Raw genomic sequence first — 13,848 nt, 5'->3', positions numbered from 1 at the left:
GTTCTTCTTCGTTTTTGCCAAATAATATCACATCATCGATGTAAATATAGCATCTTACTCCTATATGTTGACGAAGGATATCGTCTAGTGCTCTTTGAAATATGATTGGAGCATTTTTTAGACCGAAAGGTAAGCGGAGGAATTCATATTTACCGTTGTTTACGGAAAATGCGGTTTTTTCAATGTCTGGCTCGCGAAATGGAATCTGATGGAACCCACTTTTTAAGTCAATAACAGTAAATAGTTTATTTTTTCCCAGTTTTGCAAGGGTTGAATTGAGTTTACGACAATCTACGACCATTCGATACTTTTTTTCGCCAGAGGCATCTGACTTTTTGTTAACTATCCATATTGGGGAGTTATACGGAGATTTCGATCTCCTTGTTATTTGGTTATCTAGGAGTTCTTCGATTTGGCGTTCGATTTCGTATTTTAATGCCATCGGATACGGGTATGGCTTGGAGTAGAGGGGGGTTTCGGTTTTTGTCCGGATTTCACCTTTTACGAGAGTGGTGTAGGTGAGTTTTTCATCAGGATCAGAAAAAAGGTTTGGGCATTTATCAATAATATTATTAACTTTGTTTCGTTGTCGTAAAGAGAGGTGTGGAATATTGATTGCCACATTATTCACTTCGTGTGATATTCTTTGCTTTAACCTTATATTTATACCTTGACAAATCGTCATTAAATTTTTATCGGTTTGAATAATTGCTTTTAATTCTTTAAGTGTATCGTTGCCTACTATGCCGTGAAACGACCTTAAAGTTGGCAATATGAAAAATTTTATTTTCCCTACTGTTGGTCCAAAAATGTCGACAAAGGTGTGGTGGGTAATTTCGATTGTCCCGGCCACTGATTTTACTGTAAAGAGCTTTTCGTTCAGAATTGGATTCCTAATTCTAGTGGATTGAATGTAATTCTTATTGGATCCGGTATCAATAAGAAAATCTATTGTGTCTCCGCGCCTTGTTCTAAATTCGTAATAAGGCAGCGAAGACGGCGCTAATCTAAAAAATTAATAGTATCAGGCTCATTTTTACCTGCATTATCATAATTGCTATGGGAATTGTCATCGTATATCCCGTTCGGGTCTAATTCGACTGCGTTAGTAAAAAAATTTCTTTGTATTTTGCTTGGAGGGTGAGTCAGTTGTGCAGAAATAGGACGTTTCGGTGGTCGATTGTCCTGGAATATATTGGGCCTATTTTGATAATTAATTTGTCTTGACCGTATGGACTGGTCTACTTCCATTGGGGTCGGTGGTTTAGGTGGTAGGTTCGGTCTGTTATTAAAGGAGGTATTTTCTCTAGTAATATAGGGGTTGTTCGGGTAATTGCTGAACCTCGGCATGAATCCTTGGTTATTTTGCATATAGTTGGGAAAATGTTGGGAATATCGGTTTGTTTGGCGACCGAATGCCTGTTGGTCAAAATTTCGTCTGAGGAAATGGGAATACGTTAATTCGGGGTAAAAAGCTCTGTTGTTATTGAAATTATTAAAGTTGTTATTGAAATTATTAAAATTGTTATTTCGGGGAGGTCGTGGTGGTGGTTGGATATTGGGTTTGTGTGTATTGTTCGCATGATTTATTCTATATGTCATATTGTCAAGTTTTTGACATAAATGTAGTGCTTGGGGCAAGGTCGTCGGTTCTCTCATGCTGAGAAGACGAGGTAAGTCACCATTAAGTCCTCTAATAAATGTGTCAAGGGCTTTATCCCTATATGAGTTTGTCATAGTCCGTATGGATTCGTCACTTAGCTCCAGACATGAAATTTTGTCTAATATAAGTGAAACGTGTTGGTAAACTTTTTGGTAGAAGGTTGCTATGTCGTCGTAGCGTTGAACCAGAGTGGTCATCTGGTATTCGAGGGTACCTATGTCCCTTTTATCCGAATAATGCATCATAAGGCATTTTCGAATTTGACTCCAATCGAGTGGAGTATTGTATGATTCTAATGCGGTGTCGGCATCGCCAATTATTTTGTGCCTTATCGTATGGAGTATCGCAAAGTATTTAGGAGTATTCTTGACTCCCTCATAAGCTTTAAAAATTCTGTCTACGCTCTTCCTCCAGGAGTTAAATTCACCTGGTCGTCCTGAAAATTCCCTAAGGCATTTAACCATGTCCGGAATTTTATCTAGTTCGTTTATGTTATTCGCGTTCAGTGTCACACTGTGGTCGGGTTCGGTAAAGTCAGTAATATTCTGAGTACTCATTCGTTCGAGTACTTCTCGAACTATTGTCGTTATGTAAGTTGGGTTAGGGGTGGGAGGGTTTAAAGGATGGTTGGAAGGATTTGTAGGATGTGTAATTTGCCCATAGTCTATCCTCATTTGATTTAATTGTTCAATTAGCTCTTCAGCTGTATCCGGCATTATGATAATCTTTTCTTTTAAGTTAATTAGTTTTTTAAAAAAAATTTCTTTGCAATAGTACTTTCTTTGACAATATTAGAATCTTTTTGCAAAGCTTACGTTAATTTAAGGCTTTTTTTCCTTTTTTGTGTCGGATAATTAATTTCTTTCAATTCAAGTTTCTTATTCTTTATAATAATAAAATTCTTCATAATTTCTTTTTTTCTTTTTGTGTCGAATAATTATTTTCTTTCAATTCAAATTCCGTATTCTATATAATAATAATATTCTTTATAATTTCTTTTTTTCTTTTTTGTGTCGAATAATTATTTTCTTTCAATTCAGATTCCGTATTCTTTATGATATTCTTTATAATAGTCTTAAAATATAATATTTTATAAATCTTACATTAGGTGTTTCCAGCTTTCCATAGGATGTTGTGATGCGCTCCGGGGTTGTCCCTTTTCTTTAACAGTACTGAGGTCCCTCGGCGTTTAAAAATCCCACGTTGTGCGTTGTAGCCGCTCGTTAGCACAGTATTTATTGTATTTACACTTTTCACGTAGCCTTACTTTTTATTTTCAGGCTTTTTTCCTTTTCTATTCACAATCACTACCGTTCGCCACTCGCGAAGCCTTACTTTTTGTTTTCAGGCTGTTACTATTTACGCGCGCTGGTCCCTGCTCGGGCGCCAGTTAAAAAACGTTTCGTTATTTTTACTAAAAAAATGTTTTCTGGGAGCTATGCTCCTTTATTGAATTCCACTTAAGAACTAAAATTTACAATTAATTATACTTAACTCTAGACCTATGTTTGCCGCTGCAACGGGTACGGAGTTTGCTGACACTGCGCTTCCCACAGGTTGGCACTTCGCTGACGCAGCGCTTCCCACAGGTTGCCACTACACGTGTCGCACTCTCAGCGATTTAGTGGTGTCATATTATATTACTTTGTATCATATGATATTAATGCATCATATGATACTTTTTGAATGTATGGGGTGCTAACTTATATACCAAAGTGATCAGGGTGACGAGTAGAGTTGAAATCCGGATGTCTGTCTGTCCGTCCGTCCGTGCAAGCTGTAACTTGAGTAAAAATTGAGATATCATGATGAAACTTGGTACACGTATTTCTTGGCTCCATAAGAAGGATAAGTTCGAAGATGGGCAAAATCGGCCAACTGCCACGCCCACAAAATGGCGGATACCGAAAACCTATAAAGTGTCATAACTAAGCCATAAATTAAGATATTAAAGTGAAATTTGGCACAAAGGATCGCATTAAGGAGGGGCATATTTGGACGTAATTTTTTTGGAAAAGTGGGCGTGGCCCCGCCCCTACTAAGTTTTTTGTACATATCTCGGAAACTACTATAGCTATGTCAACCAAACTCTATAGAGTCGTTTCCTTCAGGCATTTCCATATACAGTTCAAAAATGGAAAAAATCGGATAATAACCACGCCCACCTCCCATACAAAGGTTATGTTGAAAATCACTAAAATTGCGTTAACCGACTAACAAAAAACGTCAGAAACACGAAATTTTACGGAAGAAATTGCAGAAGGAAGCTGCACCCAGGCTTTTTTTAAAAATTGAAAATGGGCGTGGCGCCGCCCACTTATGGACCAAAAACCATATCTCAGGAACTACTTTACCGATTTCAATGAAATTCGGTATATAATATTTTCTTAACACCCTGATGACATGTACGAAATATGAGTGAAATCGGTTCTCAACCACGCCTTCTCCCAATATAACGCTATTTTGAATTCCATCTGGTGCCTTCTCTGTATAATATATACATTAGGAACCAATAATGATAGCGGAATAAAACTTTACACAAATACGGTGTTTGAAAAATATGTACATAAATGACGGATAATGAAATCTCGATTATCACTTTATCATGCGAGAGTATAAAATGTTCGGTGACACCCGAACGAACTTAGCCCTTCCTTACTTGTTTTTGTAGAATTTTCGAGTACATTACCCTTGCTCGGCCAGCTTATCGTCTTCGTACTTGCCGCATTTCGGTCTCTCTCTTTTTTTGCTTGCAAATGCGTCTCGCTTCCCTCTTCAACTCTCGTTATCTATGGGATATGGTCGCATGTGTTGTGGTCGATTGTAACATTGCGAGGTAGGCAGTCTGTTTTCTCTCCGCTGCGACACGGCACTCCTCGTCGTACCAGCTGTTCTTTTGCATTTTTTGAAAACCAATGGTTTCGGTTGCAGCTGTACGTAAGGAGCTTGAAATTAAGTCCCACAGTTCTCTTATACGGAGTTGTTGACGAGTGCTCTCAGAGAGCAGGAGTGCAAGTCGAATAGAAAATCGTTCGGCCTTCTGTTGTGATTTCAGCTTCTCGACGTCGCACCCTCTTTGTGTTTGTTGACGTCCGTTTTTTAATGCACAGAGGCGGGTGCGAATCTTGGCTGCAACAAGATAGTGGTCCGAGTCGATGCAAGGACCTCAGCGCATCCGCACGTCTAGAACACTGGAGAAGTGTCTTTCGTCTATCACAACATGATCGATCTGGTTGGTGGCTTTTCGATCCGGAGACAGCCAGGTAGCTTGATGAATTTTCTTGTGCTGGAATCTAGTACTACAGATAACCATATTTCGGGCCCCGGCGAAGTCGATCAGCCTCAGCTCATTTGGGGATGTTTCGTCGTGGAGGCTGAATTTACCGAACGTAGTACCAAAGTTACTTTCTTTGCTCACCTTGGCGTTCAAGTCGTCAAGCACGATTTTGACATCGTGGCGGGGGCAGCTCTCATAGGCACGCTCCAAGCGCTCATAGATGGTATCTTTGGTAACATCCTCCTTCTGTTTCAGCGATATGTTGAAGAACCTCGCTTTGAAGCGGATTGTGGCTAGACGTTCATTCGCCGTCATCATTCAAACTTGCGCTACTTTATATGGCCACTGTAGTAAATGCCACAAGGACCTACTCGTCTCAGTCCTTGTCCCGTCCATCGCATTTCTTGGACGGCGGTGATGTCAGCCTTTATATTCACGAGGACATCAACCAGCTTGGCAGCGGCACCTTCCCAATTAATGCCCCTCAATTCGTAGTCCGTATTTCGTTTGCCATGGTCGTTATCAAAAGGGGAGTCTCTCATCCGATTCTGATTGCTAATTTTAATTGGGGTGTTTTTTACGTGGTGGGTCCCAAAACTATGTAGGGGATGTTTTCGCCTTTTCACTTTAGATCACCTTCAAACGGATGTTCTTAGGCTACCCAGAGGATACTTGGTCAAAGACCGGAAGTAGTGAGCTGCTTGAGCCATGTGTAAAAGAATCGTTTCTGGCCACTCCCAAGTGAATGACAATCAGAGAACTTTCCTCACTTGCGTGAACTTCTACACATGACTCCATCTTCTTCTACTAATTTATTATTCTCCAACTTTGGTCTCATTTATTAGGCTTAGCCGAAATGAAATCCGTAACTGCTGACTTAATTTTGGCTTATCTTATCACCTACTTCGCATTTTGTTGTAGCAGGCGGCTTGCTTGCGGACAATAAGTGATGAAAATTAAAATAAATAAAAACAACAGTTACAAGTTGAGAGGCGCGTCAGCGGTGAGGAATTTCTCACCTAATGCCGGTTTATTAATGACACTCGGCCAAGTCGTCGCCTTGACGGTGCTAAGTAGGGAAATTAAGCACCACTGGGTCCAGCGCGCACTACCGAAAACAATAGCAAAAAGTCAGAACACGTACGCAAGAAAATGAAATGTGGAGGGATAAAGATAACCACAAGCGTGGTGATTGAACTTTTCTTCGAATGTGCTGGCTCAAAAAGCAGCCACTGTCATGTTGTACCGTTAGAATGTCAACAAATGAAGACCACAAAAGCAAAATTTTCTGTTTTGCTTGAAAACAAATAATGCTGCACCAAATTAAGTTTACTTAATAAGGGATAAAATCTTTGTCTTGGCCAATAATCTACACCACATTCTGTGAAGATATCTTGCCAGAAAAAAAATGTCGCGTCAGTCGTTTCTTCGCTATTTGAAGCCAGTTGGCGATACCAAGTGTAGACAATTTCTTCGTCACCTGATCTCTAACCGAGTGGAGGTCTTATTTTTCCTCTGTTTCTACCGGAGGTTACTCAATCAAATACTTTCAATGCTGGAGTACTCGCTTGATTCCCTAAACTTTTTCAAAGTAGCTGTATATCGGCGTTCCATCGACTGCCTTATTTGCCGCTTCCAATGCGCAAAAGACCAAACAATTTTTGCTAAACATTTCTGTCGAATACTCCTATGGCCGACTCATCAGATGTGGTCAGAATTACTAAATATTTAGTGTTTTCGGGATCAGAAAAAATATGTTTACAGGGCTGTTAGAACGTAAAACAAGTCGCATTGAGCTGAAAAAAACTTCGTAAAAGTGCAATCAAATAAACTGAGTGAAGAATAGATATGATAAATCAGCTAGGTCAGTCGTAAATATAGTTAGAAATCTTCAACTCTCATTTGCCGAAGTAGATATTGGCTGAATTTCACCTGTATTTAACCCAAGTATAATGGAATTGGATGGGGTGAAGCTTAATGTTGAAAGTATATTTTGATTTACTCAGTTAATTTCTCTAACTAACTGTGGGTTTGTAGTTGGTTTTTCATTGGAGTGTTTTTTATGTGGCGGGTCCCAAACCCAGCGCGTACAACCCTATGCGCAGGGGATGTTTCGCCTTCTCACTTTAGCTCGCCTTCAAACGGATGCTCTTAGGCTACCTAGAGGATACTTGGTCAAAGACCGGAAGTAGTGAGCTGCTTGAGCCATGTGTAAAAGAATCGTTACTGGCCACTCCCAAGTGAATGGTGCCACGTAGCGAAAAGAAGAAACAACTGGCGCGCTGTTGTTAACTCGGCTATAATCGTGTAAGCGGTGTCTACGCCAATTAAGAAGAAGAACTGTGGGTTTGGGATATTCTCTGTAAGATACCACAAATCTTAATCGCAGGTTGAAATGATAAAACCCTGTTTTGAAGGCCAGTCAATAGAGGAAAGCAGGATCAATTCGCGATTAACAATTCCTTACATTATAATATATATATTGGTAATACCCACTATATATATTATATATCAACACCGGAATCAGCCATCAAAAGAAAGCTGAATTTTAGCATGATAAGAGTAAGCGGATTTCTTGCGCCTCTCCCTCTGTACATTTCATTTGGCTCCGCTGCTTTACTCCTCATTTCCTTTCATTTTATAATTATTCGCATGCAACAGCAACAACACCAAACGAAATGGTGCATATGATGTCGAAGTGCTGATGTGCGATGAAATGCGGCGACTTTACATACACGGACGAACAAACATATGGCGAGTAATAACGGACAGATGTGACTTGAAAGCAACGAATGCTGCTCTGTCATTGCAGTCGTTGCTATATATACATATAAATATTACTATATACATACATATGTGGTAATGAGATCATAATGCGGCGCGGCATACGCTTGATGCCGACGCTGACAAAAATTAATTCACCTACGGCTTACTTTGTAATACCGAGATTATGGTGTGAAGAACCGTTATATTGCATAAAGACTTTTTATTCAACAAATTTCCTTGCCAGTAAGGTAGAGTGCGGTTAAAATGAAATGGAAATATATACATACATATATAGAGTTACATATAAATTATATATATTTTTCTCTCTTGCTTCCAATTTGAGTCACAGTACGGCTTTACGGCCATTTAAAACAATATACAACAAATCATACTCTGCACAGGGAGGAATTTTTAACACCCAGTAGGAAAAGTCAGAGGTTCTACAAAGTACATATATAAATAACTATCGTAACGAGCTGTGTCGATTTAGCCATGTCCACCTCTATGTCATTATATGCGCGAACTAGCCTCTTAGTTTTGGAGATATCATTCTGAAATTTCTACAATGTCTATTGTCTCTAAGAACTGCTCATTTCATATATTAAAGAGGAACAGTTACTTCACCTTAGTCTTTTGTATTAGTTGTCGTTACCGTTATCATTTTTATATGAACTAACTAGAATCGGGAAAATTGTGTTACGTGGCAAAAGTTCATTCCGTGCTACAGGTTTCCAAAAGTTTCGAAGTCAACTTGGTAGTTTTTATTTAGAATAGAATATCTAAACTAGATGACAGCTAATAATGGTCGTATAGCAAAAACATTGTTTTGATTCTAACTATAAATCTTCCCACTTCTTAAGAATTTAGTATTTTTATTCAGATTACTCCTGAACTTACAAATGGATGTGGAATCTGAATATACATCGCATTAGCCAGGTCAGGTAAACTCAAAAAAATTGTGAAACTCGACAGAAGCCGGTTTCTACGAGCTTGGAAACTTAACTTCGCAGTTTTTGTTCAGAATTTCGAAAAAATAATAATAAAAGAAGATTTACTGGTGGATATTCCATTTTTTCCAGTAAACTTTTAACTTATTACTTAAAAGCTCGTGCTTTTTGGCATTCAACAATTTTTATAGAATTTAGCCGATTTTTTAGCCTATTGAATCTGGCTTCGTGCCATTCATCGCCGCCTCATGCCTCATGCCTCTGGAGCTCAAGATCTTTGTAATATTGCGCAGATATTGTAAAGACAAGTTTTTCATTTCAGAATTCCGCAGTTAGACTTTAAAGCTGATGCATCTAGGCTACAGGCAACGTTAATGACTCGGCAGAAACTTCGGGAGCTTGGTTGATAGGTTTTATACAGCCATCAATAGTCCGCTCCTCATTCCAAATTATTACTATGTACTTATTTATTTTTATGGCGAAAGAGTTTTCTGTTGATAAATTCATCTCAAGCTAAGCTTATGAAAATCGACAGTCGGAGTTTTTTGCCAATCGCGACGTGGATTTTTAAGAGAGTGGTTTTATGAAATTACAGTCAAAATGTCAACAAGTTATCAAAACAATGGTATATATTTGACCTAAATTTCACTCAATGCAAGACCTGACATCACAATTTGAAAAAGAAAAGAGAGACTAAGTTTTGTCCACGTAACTCTCTTTCGACTTGGTAGTTTTTATTATTATTCACTTTTCACAATTTTGAATGCATTCAAAAAGCTTTTCACTTAAATTTCTCTTTGTTAAATTTTCGCAACCTAATTAATGACTCACTGCGCTGCACAATCGCCAAGGTAACAGCTTTACAACAGAAAATAGCCACGTAGGAACGCTTTTGTTGAGTTTAGGAGAAATTGCGAAATTTTTGATGATTTATTCTTCAAAAGATTTTTTTTCAACTATGCTGCACTATTTGCTTTTGTTTTTTGCATAATTACGAGTGCTCCTTTCTTCTGAAAGCGCACCGCCCCACTGACGCAGCTATTAGCAGGCGGGCCACCCTTTGCGCTTTCACAATTTCCCTGAGAGACTAATTTTTGGCATATGCGCGAGTTAATTTTTACATTAAGTAAAAATGAGTCAAAAGAATATATTTTGAGCTGCACCGAAATGTGTACTCTTTATTTATACTCTTAAGACTAACTTATTACATGTTTCTTACTTCTATTTATACTAACTAGTATGTTTACTTATTACTAGTTGATGGTTTGTTTAAATGCCGATTGTATTACATATATGTTTAGGTTTGTTTACATACTTGTTTATATTGTTTGCTTAAAAACATTTGCTTTGTTATACTCTCGCAACAAAGTTGCTAAGGAGAGTATTATAGTTTTGTTCACATAACGGTTGTTTGTAAGTCCTAAAACTAAAAGAGTCAGATATAGGGTTATATATACCAAAGTGATCAGGGTGACGAGTAGAGTCGAAATCCGGATGTCTGTCTGTCCGTCCGTCCGTCCGTGCAAGCTGTAACTTGAGTAAAAATGGAGATATCATGATGAAACTTGGTACACGTATTTCTTGGCTCCATAAGAAGGTTAAGTTCGAAGATGGGCAAAACCGGCCTACTGCCACGCCCACAAAATGGCGATAACCGAAAACCTATAAAGTGTCATAACTAAGCCATAAATAAAGACATTAAAGTGAAATTTGGCACAAAGAATCACATTAGGGAGGGGCATATTTGGACGTAAATTTTTTGGAAAAGTGGGCGTGGCCCCGCCCCCTACTAAGGTTTTTGTTCATATCTTGAAAACCACTATAGCTAGGTAGGTAGGTAGGAGTGCAGCCTTATCGGGCTCAATTAGCACTTGATGTGCCATTTTGATACACTATTCGTAGAACCACCTGTATCTGCTATTACGTTTCACCTTCTCTCTCAAACCATTTTGAGGTTTCGATGAAACTACTTATGTCCGATATGCTTTTGGTGGAAATCCATTCAAGATTTGGTGCTTGGTGGATTCCTGAGTGTTTTGTGTCGGATCTGTGCTAGAGCTGGGCATTCGCAGAGAAAGTGGAAGATTGTTACCTTGTTCCCTGCTACTCCGAAGCCACGGCAGATGTCGTTGTAGGGCAATCCCATTTTGGACGCATGTTCCCCAAATGGCCAGTGCCCTGTTGTGGTTGCTGTTATTCTGTAAATACTTTTTCTTGACCTATTTAATAAATCATTTGTTCTTTTCCTGTCATATATTGGCCATAATTGTTTAGTTACGACGCATTTTGTAATGTTTTTCCACCTGTTATTTGCAACTTGTTGAAATTGTCTATTGATCTCTCGTTTTATCGATCCTAGCGGGCTTGGTATTAGCTCCGCCTCGGATTCATTGAGGAAAGCTCCTGCCTTTGCCAACTCGTCTGCTTTTTCGTTACCGAAAAAGTTCCTGTGTCCGGGAACCCAGATCAAGTTTAGCTGGAGCTTGTCTTTTATTGAGCTTAGTGCTCTCTTGCAGCTGTGATATTAATATAATTACTTATTATAAAAAAAATTTGGTGTAATGGTGTAATTTTATATAATACATATATGCACATAATAAATATAACATATACACTATTCGGTGTAAGGTTTGTTAGAAAAACGAAAATCATTATATGTAGTATGTATATGGGAATTGGGGTAAAATCGACTCCTTTTATCTATCGATTATTAGCATGCCATATACTAAAAAAGTATTAACTGGGTTTCATTAAGGTACCTCACATACAAGTACCAATCATATGAAGTAGTCAGCCGGATTTTCGAAAATCATGTTAATACATACATATATGGGGGCTAAGTCAAGTTTTCGCCCAATTGTATATATTTTAGGCGCAAACATACACTGTTATGAGTATGCCCTGAGGAACGCGCACACCAATTTTCATCAAGATATCTCAGTATTTACTCAAGTTACAGCTTGCACGGACGGACGGCGGACAGACAGACAGTCACCGGATTTCAACTCGTCTCTTCATCCTGATCAATTATACATATGTATATACATAACTCTATATCTATCTCGATTAGTTTTAAATGATACATACGTACATACAACCGTTAGGTGAACAAAACTATTACGCTCTGTAGCAACATGTTGCAAGAGTATAAAAACCATAAAACAAAAGGCAACAATCCAGTACAATACCTACATATCACATGTTCTTTTTTACTTAAGCATATACAATATGTAAGTATTCATTAAATAAAAAATAGATGCAACATAACCAAACATAGAGATGCACTCCACACATTAAATATGTTTTCCTGTTTGAATATTCGATTCTAATTTCAGAGCGTTCATTCTAATTTCTGGAAATTTTAATTCCTGAAGGTTCAAATTTGGCATCGACTGTATATATTTTATTCGCTATCTTTATTCGTATTAATTGTCATTAAGGTTTATTATTATTTTTGTAATAACAGTACATCATATACATATGTAGTTGTGTTAAGAAAATTAAAAGTGTTTTTACTCTCTTTTTATCACTATGACAATAATGAGACTAATGCTATCACATATCTCTAAATTATTATAGAAAGTATACCTATAATTCAATTATTAATACATTTATTTTGGGTCTGTTCCAGTGTATTTGGCTTTAACGAAGAGAATGTTGTGTTCTCAAATAGGTCCATAAGTCACGGGCTGTGCGGATGCTCACCATAAATTGGCAAAGCTTCGTCTCGATTAAACACAAAATGATGAATTTAGCTCGTTTGTCTTTGAGTAGGGACTGGGGAAAGAAATAAGTGCGTATATTTTTAGGTAACGCCCCATAAAAACAAAAACTAATGATTACCTCTTCATTATTTTCGGGGCCATTTTCCACAACCGTCCATAAATCTTCGGACTCTAAATAGGCTCGTACTGTCATTGACCAAGCTTTATAATTATCGAGTCCTTTGAGCTTTTCAATTTGTAACTGCAAAGTCATTTTATTATTGGTATTTATTCACTATTAACGAATTAAGTTTTGTTAATCAGCGAAGCTTGCACTATGTATGACTTCCGGAACGAAACTGAATGTGAACAACAGAAAACAACTGTAAAATAATGGTGAGCATTTGACCAATAAACTTTGCTTGCCTCTTTCTCATTGCAAACCAACAACACAATATGGCTAAAAATCGTTATTTTCGCTACTTGAGTCCAATAGCAATGACAACCTGGTCAAGTGGGTTATGATTTGATGTAGAAGATAAAAATATGAAACAAAGGCAATGGCTGAAGGCGACAAATATGAACAGAACTTGACAATGAAACCACAAAGAATATACAAATACATACATAAGTACATATATTTATATTATAACTATACTTATACATACATATGTATGAGTATATAAAAACGTATATGCGAAAGGATGATCAAACTAGTCAAAAGAATTTAATTTGCAATACTGTTTTTCGGGGCCGTTGAAATATGTATATATGTATGTACATATGTATGTATTTGAAGTGCTAAATAAGCAATATAAAGAGAAAAAAGTGTGCTGCTTTAGAACCATAATAAATATGCAATGGACGCTTTAATATAGCAGTGATCGCGTCGGGCTGTTCTATTACATAATAGTTTCTAATCACGATTTAGCAAATTTTTGACTTATTGCTACGCGTTTGGAAGTTTAAGAAAGGGTGACGGAGTGTTAGTGGATACTTCTTAAGTCAGTTACATTCGCCGATTGCTCGTTTGCCAAAGTGTACTACGAAAACTAGTACTAGTGCCTGATTCACTAAAATTGAATTAGTTTTAAATTAAGCAATTTCACTCGTAGACAATATTGAGACTGGCAATGGTATCTGAGACACATATTCATACTTTTGAACTGAAAAAAAATATTCAATTCTTCTTCCTGCGCCGTCTTCCGCTAAGCGGCCTGTACTTGTGGCATACGGGAAAAAGGATGGCAGAGAACATGTACATAAGTAATAATATTTTACACTCTCTGGTGAGGGTTGTATTCGCGACTTTTTGGTAAAAAATACAAATGAGCTTGATGGAGATACCGGGTAATTGAGAAAGCATGGGTGGTAGAATTCTTCAAGCATTATATCAATATAGATTACGTCGGTTTAATCCCGTTACATTTTTGGATGGCATTAGACTATAGAAAACTATGCCATATACAGTTACGCACAATAAAATAAAAT

At 37.7% G+C, this 13,848-nt stretch overlaps 1 protein-coding gene across 1 annotated transcript; it reads right to left on the bottom strand.

Annotated features, from left to right (window-relative positions):
• Positions 1-11,738: 11,738 nt before the first annotated feature.
• Positions 11,739-12,741, bottom strand: LOC120771620. The gene is made up of 2 exons (XM_040099709.1): positions 12,497-12,741; positions 11,739-12,430 (listed from the first exon to the last, which is right to left on the bottom strand). The coding sequence occupies exons 1-2, from the start codon at positions 12,629-12,631 to the stop codon at positions 12,296-12,298; spliced, it is 270 nt and encodes an 89-aa protein (XP_039955643.1). The 5' UTR covers positions 12,632-12,741; the 3' UTR covers positions 11,739-12,295.
• Between the last annotated feature and the right edge of the window lie 1,107 nt (positions 12,742-13,848).

The sequence above is a fragment of the Bactrocera tryoni genome, chromosome 3, assembly GCF_016617805.1.
Source record: "Bactrocera tryoni isolate S06 chromosome 3, CSIRO_BtryS06_freeze2, whole genome shotgun sequence".
NCBI classification, from domain to species: Eukaryota; Metazoa; Arthropoda; class Insecta; order Diptera; family Tephritidae; genus Bactrocera; species Bactrocera tryoni.
Note: the sequence above shows the minus strand (reverse complement) of the source record. Positions and strands in the feature narration are given on the sequence as shown.

Coding starts and splice junctions, on each gene's coding strand:
- LOC120771620 (XM_040099709.1), bottom strand. CDS start 12,631: ATGACTTTGCAGTTACAAATTGAAAAGCTCAAAGGACTCGATAATTAT. Junction 12,431..12,496: donor GCCCCGAAAATAATGAAGAG/GTAATCATTAGT, acceptor TTCTTTCCCCAG/TCCCTACTCAAAGACAAACG.